At 35.9% G+C, this 12,128-nt stretch overlaps 1 protein-coding gene across 1 annotated transcript in view; it reads right to left on the minus strand.

Annotated features, from left to right (window-relative positions):
- LOC145807478 (RGS1-HXK1-interacting protein 1-like) overlaps window positions 1–12,128 on the minus strand; it is a 33,977-nt gene that overhangs the window by 3,083 nt on the left and 18,766 nt on the right. The window contains exons 4-6 of the mRNA XM_082905768.1: window positions 1,274–1,326; window positions 928–1,064; window positions 775–839 (exon numbers count right to left, since the gene is read on the minus strand). Coding sequence (XP_082761894.1) covers window positions 775–839; window positions 928–1,064; window positions 1,274–1,326 — 255 coding nt within the window. The remainder of the gene's footprint in view (window positions 1–774; window positions 840–927; window positions 1,065–1,273; window positions 1,327–12,128) is intronic.

Raw genomic sequence — 12,128 nt, forward strand, 5'->3', positions numbered from 1 at the left:
TTATATTTATATATAATTTTTAAATATGTATTATGTAATTTCAAAGTCGTGATTCAATTGCGGTCTGACTCCGGTTGACCTAACAATTGAACTATTAACCCATGACACGGTCACATTTCCAGTTCTCTTAATGAACAGGAACTTACAACATTGTTCCCACATCTATCAATAGACTAGATTATTAAAATTGGAGGTCACATAGAAAAATTAAGAGTTTAAGGGGGTCCAATGAATCTCGAGCAAAGTTGGAGGGCTTAAATGGAAAAATTAAACATTTGAGGGTCATATCAAAAACTAGACCAAAGTTGGTGGGATAAATTGATAGTTTACCCTTTTTCTTGTTTTTATTCTTTTTGTTGTTTATTTATTTTTTTTTAGGGATGGTGACACAATCTTTCATGCAACACAAGCTCCAATAGATTTTAATTGTTTCCTTTTAATTTTCTTCTATCTTTTTGCTAAATAAAAAAATTGAACTTCATAATGCTACAATAGACAAAGAAAACCTTTGCAATCTCCTATGTTATCGTAGTTGGCAACAGAACATCTAGTTTTAATATTCTTCATTCTCCTATTGTACAACATCCTCCATTTTGATACTAACACAAGTATAAGAAGTCCATTGAATTATGATTAGGCTTGACAATACTCCACAGAGCAAACCACAGCACAAACCACTGCCTATGGCAAAAGGAATGGCCCAAAGACCAAGTAAAGACCCTAACATCATCATACCAGCCAGCAAAAATGTTATTAAAAGAAAGATATACATACCAGAAGTATGGACTTCAACGTTGGTAACAGATTTCGCAAGACGTTGGATCTGAGTTCCAGCATTCCTATCAATATTACAAAAAACAATCAGGTACAAATAATTGTACAAATATGGCTACACGTGCATTAAATATGATCAGAAACAATTTCTACATTAGATCAGATTGGCCATGTTTCATATCCTTTTCAGCAAGGGCAGCCCTTTCAAGCAGTTTTCTACTCTCTTTCTTCATTAAATCAACTGAAAGGTTCAACTCTTTCACATTCTTCTCAGCTCTAAGAAACCGCGCCTGCAATATATTTGTAGCTTTAATTTGTGAGCTGAATGCTTAATTGGATTATGACAATATGACCCAATTTATCAATGCACATAAAGCCAAGAAGCTGAATACTTGTTCTTGTGCAACATACAAGTGTCGATGAAAACTGAATTCCTAAAACTAAGAGCATCAATTTCTTAATTTCACTAACAAAACTTCAAGACAATTGAGGAGAATACCTCATCACTTTGAAGTCGACCAAATGTATGACGAAACAGAAACCTTCTTGAGCCTACAGACAAAACGGGTCTGAGATATCAGGAATTAAGAATAATTTTGTAGAAAGACAATCAACAGCATTAGTAGATGTGTGCTTGATTCTCGATTAAATGCTTGACAAAGAGGATAACAAAGTCTAACTGATCAAAATAAAGATGTACATAACAAAGTCTAACCGATAAAAAGATGTACATAAGACATGAACTACAAGAAGATGCTGAAACCAAATTATGAATGGGTTCCACAACCAACACCCCATGCAAAACTAGCTATTCTGAACAATTTAATATTGACTACGTAACTTTACCCTTTTTTTATGTTAACCAAATATATTATTAAAAAAAGGCACAAGGGGGTTCACAACCCATGTACAAAAGAAGACCTATAACAGGACATCAAAAACCTTATCAAAAGCTCTCTGCAAGAACCAAAAATCGGTCTGCGGATGGGTTAACCTCCCCCGTGGACCAACTATGAGCATTGCTATTTAAGCCCAAAAATTAGACCCATTTTTCAAGCCCAATAACATGGCAATCAATTAGGATTATCTAAGGCAACACACTCTCTCATACATTCCCTAACCATCAACCAATCATATCACTTACACATTATTGGGTCTAGAAAATAGGTCTAGAAAGTGGGCTTATATATATCATTTTCTGACCAACTGTACAAGAAAGACAAGACTCGACTCTTAATTTTAATAATAGGTCCCTGAACACAATTGAAAGATTTTATGTTACACTTGCACCAAACCCCAAACCTTCCTCCGTTTACCCACCCGACCTACACTCCAACGAAAAAAAAATCCTTCACCTTTGTTGGAAACACCCAAGTAACACCAAACAAAAGGAGGACCAACAACCACAATTCCCAAGCCACCTCACAATAAAGAAGCAAGTGCTCTACCGTCTCTGATCATGCTTGCACATGCAACACTAGTTCACATGTGCTTGCCTTCTAATAAAAAAAGGTGAGCATTTTATGATAAACCACACACCAAACCAAAACAAAAAGGCATTTTTGATCGAGCCTTAATACCCCACACCACTCTCCCAGGGAAAGTAGAACCACAATGGCCCAAAAACACCTCATAATAGGACTTCACACTAAAAAGGCCTGAATTGTTCCTCATCCATTGGGCATCACCCCCATCTACAGTACGGATGGCATATAAACGCCACTTCAGATCCAAAAGCTCCCCCAATGCAACACCCCAAAGGATGCCACGTGCTATAATTATATTATTACCTATCCTTGAATACCCTAAGTCAAATTTACCATCTTACCACACAAATATTTAAGGAAAAGCTTAAAAATGAGTAGTTAGGTAACTTTGAACATGAGAATCCCACTATCAACTGTTAAGACTTAGGAACTAATCACCCTTTTGAGCATAGCAAGCTTACATCAAAAGTATTTTTACATGACATAACCAAATACTTACCTTAATTTAATCACCTTACTATACCCTAGAGATAGATATATGAATTGATAAGATGAAACCTTAGAAGATGAATACAATTGGCCAGAAATTTAAAAGTGAAAAACATGCCTTGATGAGACAAACTTAAGAATAGAAACACTTGAAGATTATTAAGAGTTAGGGGATACCTTAAGTTTAGAATTTGTGCCTACTAGGATGTGCCTATGCACTAATCGAGGAGCTTAAAGATCTTAGACTAATGTACTTGTCATTTTAATACTATACGTCATTTTGCTAATCAGGAGCAGTGTTAATTAAGTAGGATTAGTGAACCCTAATTGAGATTAATTAAGCTAAGAAAGATTAAGTTGAATCTTAATTAACTAAAGACTAATTATAACCAAAATTGATTAACTAAGCTGAGCAAGTGAAATTAGAAAAATTGGTGAAGCATACACATAGGTGAAACACTCATCTCTTCTTTTGTACAAATGTCCAACTTTGTCCTACCTAGCTTTTGTCTTACCTTTAAATAAGCCAAATGCGGGGAGTGAAATCAGATTTCACTAGAAAGAGGGAGAAGAAAAGATAAAAATAGAAGAGAAGAGAAGAGAAGGAAGAAGAAAGAAGAGGAGAAAGAAAGAGGGGAGAAGAAACCTTGAAGAATCAACCAAAAATCCATCTTTTAATCATCCTAAGGTAAGATTTCAAGCCTAATTCTTGTAGTAATCCTACCTATTGTCGAAGATTGAAAAGAAACTAAGATTTAATTAAGTTATTAGTGAAGAAATAAGGAAAAGAACGAAGAGAAGTAGGACAGGTTGAAGAACAAGCTACATAGTCACAGTGTTGTGAAAAGCGCGCCTAGGCACAAGGCGCAGCGAGGCGCAAGGAGTGCACCTGAAGGGGACCAAGGCGAGGCGCATTTGATGAGTCGTGCACCTTCGACGCCACTTGGACCAAGCACAACGAAGCTCAAGGCGCGAGCCTAAGGGGTTTTATTCTGATCTAACGGTTGTGATCTGTGTGGGAGAGGCTCCAACCACATAGGATTACAACTCATATAATACAACACAACCCAACCCAAATCAGTATACGACTCAAATCCCTAATCTATCGAAGAAGAAATCTGTGTCGTCTCTTCCTCTGGGCTCATCTCTCGACTTCGACTTCGATTCATCAGGTCAGCGCTTCTTCATCTTCTTCTTCGCTGGTTGCTTTTTTTTTTTTTTCTGCTTCACTATCAACTTGCTCTCTTTTTTCTTTTTTTGTTTGACTTTGGCTTTGACTCTCTCTGCTTCTTCTTCTTCTTCTTCTTTCCTCTCTCTCTTTGAGTTGAGTCTCTATTAGAAGAAAAATAAATAAATAAATAAAACTTATATTAGTCTCTGTTAGTATTTTTTTTTTTTTGTTTTTTTTTTTTCCCTTTGCTGTGATGTTGGTCAGTTATTTTTCCTTTCTTTGTTTGGGAAAAAAAATTACAAATAATTAATTAATCACACATTACAATACACTGAAATTATTTTCCATTTATTAAATTTGTTGTGTAGAAAATAACATCTGAAAGTAATAGAAAAGATTCGGTGTGGCAACATGCCCATTTGGTAGAGCCTAATAATTTAAACTAGTTTTGAGCGTAATTTTTGTGGTAAAGTATCAAATAGAGGTGTTTATCGGGTGAAACAACACCTCGTGGGAGGTTATAAGAATGTCACTGCTTGCCCGGAGTGTCCAGCTCATGTAAGAGAAGAGATTAGAGAGTTCATGTCAAAAAAGAAGACGCAAAAAGAAGAAATAAACATGTTGCTTGATTTCGATGACATGGACATAGAAGATGAGGATGAAGATGATGTTGTTGAGATCAATGTCAATCAACGCCGTAAGTTGACAAGTAGCAGCCAAGGTTCATCCAAATCCAAATCCAAATAAAAAATGGCAAAGAGAAAAAGGCCTATGGATGTTTACTTCACACCCAATCCTGAATCAGTGGTAAAAAATCAAAGAGTCCAAGCAAAAGGGAAGCAAACACAAATTGATGAGAATGATCCTTGCAGAAAAGAAATGAGAGCTCAGGCAATACAAAGATTTGCAAGGTGGATGTATGATGCTGGTATCCCTTTCAATGTTGTAAGTTATAAGAGTTTTGGACCAATGATTGAAGCCATTGGGCAATATGGTCCTGGTATGAAGCCACCAACTTATCATGAAGTGCGGGTTACCCAACTCAAAAAAGAGGTGAAACATACTGAAGATTTGATGAAGAATCATAAAGAGGATTGTGCAAAATACAGGTGTTCCGTAATGGCTGATGGCTAGACTGATTAGAGAGGGAGGACATTGATTAACTTTTTGGTAAATTGTCCAAGAGGAACAATGTTTGTTGAGTCAGTTGATACTTCGAGCTATTCAAAGGATGGGCAGAAAGCTATTTGAGTTACTAGACAAGTTTATGGAAAAAGTTGGAAAAGAGAATGTAGTGCAAGTTATCACTAATAGTGTTACAGCTAATGTGTTGGTAGGTAAGAATCTTTCCTCCTTCCTTACTTCAAAATTGTTTACTCATAATTTGTTTTGTAGTTAAAATTTAAAAACTTGAAAATAATAATTCTTTTTAATTGTTACATTATAGAGAGGTTTTTTAAAGCCAAGTATGAACACTTGTATTGGACACCATGTGCTGCTCATTGCTTGGACTAAATGTTAGAAGACATTTTCAAGATACCCCGACTGAAAAAGACATTTGAAAGGGGTATTGCAGTACATGGTTACATTTACAATCGGCCTACGTTGCTAGACATGATGAGGCACTATACAAATATGAAGAATTTGATCAAGCCTGCAAAAACTAGATTTGCAACCGCCTTTCTGACTTTGTCTAGGATGCATTAACAAAAAAACAATTTGAGAAAGATGATCACCTCCGAAGATTAGACCTCAAGCAAATGGGCAAAGGAGCCACAAGGTAAAGGAATGGCACATACTTTGTTGATGCCTTCATTTTGGAATAATGTTGTGTTGGCCCATAAGGTCTCAGGTCCTCTCGTCCAAGCGCTTAGATTGGTTGATACCGAGAAGAAACCTCTCATGAGATACATTTATGAGGCAATGGATAGGGCAAAAGAATGCACTGCAAGTTCGTTTAATCATAAAGAAGAGAAATATGATGAATCTTCGAAATCATCGACAAAAGGTGCGATATCCAATTGCATCGGCCTTTACATTCAGCTGCACACTTTCTTAACCAAAGATTCTTTTACCTAAAAGCGTAGAGGTGCAAAAAGATCATGAAGTGATGAATGGATTTTATGAATGCATGCAAAGGTTTGTCCCGGATGTCACTATTCAAGATTTGATCACTAATGAGATGAGTATTTATACGAGGGCAGAGAGCCTTTTTGGCAAGCCTGTTGCGATTAGGCAAAGAAATACAAAGGCACCAGGTAAAATATTATAGACTCGTAGAGTTTATTCTTAGTAATACTTTTAGTAAAACTCAATATTTGGCAAAAATTATTTCTAACTAGTGATTATTGTAGTTGATTGGTGGGCATCATATGGTTCAAAAACCCCAAACTTGTGATTAAAAAAATATTGTCTTAATACTATAAATGATTAGTCTATGTTAATTTATCTATTTTTTACTAAGACCCGCACCTCGCCTTGCGCCTAGGCCCCGAGAGACCTTTAGCGCCTTGAGCCTTTAAAAACACTTGGTAGTCATGATTCCCACCATTTTCGATCTTGATTTTGGTGTTCTTGATGCATAAGAAGCTTCATCTTCATGTTTTCATATGATTTCTATGAGCCTTGCAAGCTTAATTTCTGTTTTCAAAAGGTAGAAGAGAAGGGTTTGAATAAAGAATTGAACTTAATAAAATCTCATGTCTAGATCCATGAACCTCCAAATTAAACCATGTTTTGATGTTATTGTTTTGAAAGGAGTCTTGTCTCTGTGTTTTTCTATGAGTTTTGCATGTTGTTCAATAAGTTTTCAAAGTCCCAAGTCAAGGAAATGAGAAGAGGAAAGCAAGAACAAAAGGGAAATTTCGAACTGCACTGGAACAGCCATACCCGCACGACGTGCGGTTGTGGCTCCTGCACGGCCCAATTTTTTGAGCACCAAAAACCATTCTGAAATAACCCCACATGCGGCCCCTAAGCCCCGCACGCGCAGGACCCCTGCATAAACCCATTTCAATGTTTTTCAAGCCTTGTTTGCTTATTAGGACATTCCCATGCTTGCATTTGACATTTGTTATGCACTTGTTTAGAACTTGAATTAAGCTTAGGTAAGCCTTGAATAGTCTAAGGGATTAAGAAAAACTAAATTAAGTTAGAGCATTCAAATTGATTTAAGTACTTACAAGTAAAGTTGCTTTCAATGCTTTATTCATGTTTTGTGTAGGACAAGCACGTTTGAGAAGACACGCTTATAATGTACATGCTTGCAAGTTAAGCTTTGTTTTGTCTTAACAAAATTATATTATGTTTGAAACATGATCTTGTGCTTGGTTTTATTAAAAATCATTCATTTACCACTTTATTGCATTACTATTCACTGGGCAATGGCTCACTCCTCTCACACCACTTATGTCTCCAAAACTTCACATACTCCCCACTGTCCACCATAAACTGAATGTGACGGGAAAAGCAATCACATCCCCTCCGAATGGCTTTCCATAACACCTATACTCACACTCCCATCTCTTTCCTCCAATACCTCTCCCTTTCACAAACCTCCACAACCAATTCCCTAATGGCGCCTAATTAAAAATGGGAAGTTAAGAACACCTAAGACCCTTTCCACGAACGGCGTGCACACAATATCCCAATCTACCAAATGATTACTTGAACTCTTCCCCGATCCCTCCCCAAGGGAAGTCTCATTGTGATTCTCCAACCTCTTTCACAACTAAAATTGGGATAATGAACAAGGACATAAATTAAGTGGGGAGGTTGGACAAGGTACTTTTAATCAAATTCAATATTGCATCTTTAGATAATTAGTGCACTTCCAACCTGCCAAAAGTCTCTAAAATCTCTATCATCGAATCCCAAACTAACCTTGCTTTAAAAGAGAAATCTAGCATACAACCAAAATAGGAAGAAGGAAAGAAATCAACCTTGTAACCAAGAATATCACCCAAAGCTTCCACGTGAGCCACCTCCCCAGACGGAATAAGAATAGATTCCACCAAATTCACTTTTAAGCATTAAATTGCCTCAAAACAAGCAACACATTGCAAAGATACCCCAAAATCAACATAGAGAAGATGGGAGACCACGATAGGGAAGCTCTCAAGTTGATTGACCTCAACGCCTCTCTCCACAATTTTGCAAAGAACCTCTATAATCAAAATAAACAGCAAAGGAGATAAAAAGGTCACCTTGACATATACCTCTCGATTGCCAAAAGAAACCCAGCCAGAGAACATACACCAAAACCGATAACCTAACAAAGGAAATGCAAAATCTTATTCAATCTCTCCATTTTTGCCCAAACCCCATTTGCTCCAAACAATGATGGAGGAAATCCCAACTGACATGGTCATGCACTTTCTCAATATCGTACTTATAAATAATCCCTAGCTGACAACTCCTCAATCTAGAATCTAGCACCTCATTAGCAACCAAGACCATATCCAAAATCTCCTTCCCCCCAATTGCTTCCCTCCCACCCACAAAAGCATTATGAGACTCTACACCACTGAAGACAACAAATCTTTGAGACATGTGGCTCAGGCTTTAGCTAGCAACTTTTAAACCTCACCAAGCAAGTTGATGGGCCTTAAATCTTCAATATCCTACACAAGCCCTTTCTTAGGAATCACAGCGATAAATGGACCATTAAGGCTCTTCTCAAAAATGGCCAATGTAATAAATACTTTGACCATTCCCATAACCACCTCCTTGACTACATCCCGACAGTGCTAAAAGGAGTCATCCCATCAGGTCCCGAAACTTTTTTCACCACTCAAATAAATTTTGAAGCACAAAACACCTCAGAAAAAGGTCTCTCCAACCGACATGGCTCAACACCAAAAAATTGGAAAAGCCAGAACCCATCACAAGAGTACAACAATATCCCTGATTATCCTGACCATCTAACCTAGAGGGTTAATATTAACCAATGAGGCAATGCAACCAGCTCAGATGATTCCTTTGAAACTGACTGATGCCCATTGCGCAAGTGTGGTACCCAGAATAAAGGAGTAGTAGTATTTCATAAGCTTAGGTGTAAGGCTGGATGTGATGTCTTATGCTTGTACTTAAAAAAGCAACAGAATGTTTGTACGTGAAATAAGATATTATGTTTGCTTATAATAATTAGAGGGCCTATATAAGAAGTTCTGGGGCTAGAGGAGAAGACATTTCTCCCTATAACTTGTATACATGTATTCCATGTGTTCTAACTACAAGACTCCTCAAAAATATGCTCATAAAAACTCACAATGCCCCCTCTAACCTCCTATGAAGAGAAATTGTTATTTCTGATAGAAAATTTTCCAATTAAGTTTCCCCTCAGTATTAGCCATGCGAAAAGTTTTCTCGTCCCCCTCTTTAAGCCACAGTTGTCTCAATCTCTATGTGACAACTCAGGTCTAACCCGACCCTTAAACATTGAATAATTAGAGGTGATTAATCATTCAGGAACTTAGAACGTTGCTTAATTAATTGAATTGAAAGATTTGATATTGTGAATTTACGTTGCACACTAGTGAAAAACAGGGGGAAAGTTTGCATTTTCTGGGAGTGTGACCGATTGCACTTCCTTGGGCAATCAATCGCTTTGCAAAGATAAATTGTTGGGTTTTGAACAGTGCATATCAATCGAAAGGCAATCGATCGCAAATCTATTGCTTCAATTTGAAATTTTGAGCAGAATGTACCGATCAATAAGGGATTGCTCCCATCTGAGTGTGATTGATCACTCAGTCATTGTGATTGATCGCCAGTCCAAAAATTTGTTTAGTGTGCTTTTCTCTTTCTTTTTTTTTTTCTTTTTTTCTTTTTTTCTTTTTTTCCTTTCCTTCTCCGATTCTCTCCTTCCTCTATTTACATTTTCTCTCTCTAAAAATACATTCAAGCCAACCTGCCCTCTAGCTGTAAAAGCTTTTCGGCCTATCGAAATCACAAGTTCGAACCAGCCATGGCAGTCCTATTCCAGCCCTCAATAGTTCTTAACCCCAATCTACCTTCATCCTTCGGCCTACATTGGACCAGCGATTTGATCTACTTCGAGGTGGAGTTTGGCAAAAACTCAAATACAAAGGTTGTAGAGCATACTAAGGGCTACATTCTCTTCAGAGTATATTTTCATTTGGACCACTTCGAGATCCTAGCGTTTTCTTCTCTTCATTGAGGTAGGAATTTTCTTGCTTTTGTTTAATATGTATGGTATAATCTTTATGAAAGATTTGCATGTCTTGCATGAAGAGTTGAGTATTGTTCAAATCTTTTTCTTGATATATCCTCTTAGAACTATGATTTGAACTATTAATACCTTGTTTACTTGTATTGGATGTGAAAAGCCCTAATTCTTGGAGAAGCCCTAAATTACATGAATTTCTACAAATTTGAGGAAATTGGAAATAAAACCTTTAAATGAGAAATTGGGGATGAATATTCTGAGTTGAACCTATTTTGGGAATTTGAAAATTGAAACATAAGAATGTAACTATGTTTATGAAAGCTTTGAGGCAATTCCTTATATTGTGAAATGTTGAGCTTGATAGAGATTTTTTGTGCACATGTTGGCAATCAGTGGAGGATTGCATGGTTGTGAACTTGAACTATTGTTAAACCATATTATTATGATTGGTATGAGTAATGAATCCAAGTAGTATATTTTGGTGAATTAAGCTGGCGAAAGTATCCATAATGAAAGACCGGAAACCTACGCAGAAGTACGTACCGCTTTCCTTCCGACTAATAACCGATAAAGTGGGAGTATTATTGGTGGTTCATGTATTTTAGAACCACTGACAGATATTGACCTAGGGATTCATTGTTGTGGCGTCTCAATTTGAACTTGATTACGAAAATTATTTTGATTATTTATTATGGTATTGTGAAGTTGAAAATGACAAGGTTTTAAAAATTTACATATTATATCACATTGCATCATGATTATAGCCCATTTCTCTACTGGACTTTGGTTCAGCCCTTCATGGTTAATATTTTTTTCCGCCACCCTAATGATGAGGCTAGCGGATTACTGAACATGAATGTCTTTTTTGTTTGTTTTGTGTAGGGCCTAGGCCATATGTGTATTCTTGTAAGGGTAAATTACACTGACACCCCCTGAGATTTATATTTATTACAGTTCCCCCCTCACATTTGGAAAATTACACTGAGCCCCCTTGTCAGTGTAATTATTTGACGGTGTTAACTTTTAAGTTAAAATGACATATTTACCCTTAACCTTTAGATATGCTTTAAAGGGTAAATTACATTGACACCCCCTAAGGTTTCAATTTAATACGGATCCTCCCCCCCGACATTTAAAAAAAAAAAAAAAAAAACTAATTTAATAAAAATAAATATGAAGAGAAATATTAAATTTGTAAAAAATTATTTCTAACCACTCGAAAGATAAAAATTATATAAAAATGATAATTATTTTTTTATTTTTTATTCCTTAACCAAATAAATTTTTAATTTTTTTAAAAAAAAATTCTAAAAATCAAACCATACATAGCTTAAGATTTTTTTGATAAGTCATTTCTTACGTTGGTAACTTATTTAATTATTTGTTAATTTTACGACATTTTTACCGTCTTATGCCTGTTTGGTAACCATTTCGTTTTCAGTTTTCAATTTATATTTACAAAAATTAAAAAAACTGTGATAAAAACTTACTTGATAATTTTTTTGGTTTATAAATGGTTGTCTCAGTTTGTAAATTTGAGGAAAAAATATAAATTCAAAAAATGAGTTTAAATTGGTTTTTAAAAAGAAATTTAAAAATTTGAATAACAATTTTTTTTCAATTAATTTTTTTCCCAATTAATTTTTTTTTTTCAATGAATTTTTTTTTCAACTAACACTAACCGAGGGGGCAATTGGTAATGCTACTTTAAACCTTGGGGAGGGGATTGTAATTCTAAAATGTGAGGGGTGTCAATGTAATTTACCTAGTGAGGGAAAAATTGGTATTTAAAAAAATTAAATTGCTGACATCAACAAAATCTGTTAGTTAATAAAACTTTAAACCACAGGGAGGGGATGTAATTTCCAAAAGGTGAGGGGGGGAACTGTAATAAATATAAATCTCAGGAGGCGTCAATGTAATTTACCCTTCTTATAATTAGCCAAGCACTCATATTTGATAGAGGGAATGCCCTCTTTTACTTGTGTAAGACATAAGGCAAGATAATGTTGCTTTA

This window comes from Camellia sinensis, chromosome 14, assembly GCF_055761805.1.
Source record: "Camellia sinensis isolate YWXY chromosome 14, ASM5576180v1, whole genome shotgun sequence".
Taxonomy (NCBI): domain Eukaryota; kingdom Viridiplantae; phylum Streptophyta; class Magnoliopsida; order Ericales; family Theaceae; genus Camellia; species Camellia sinensis.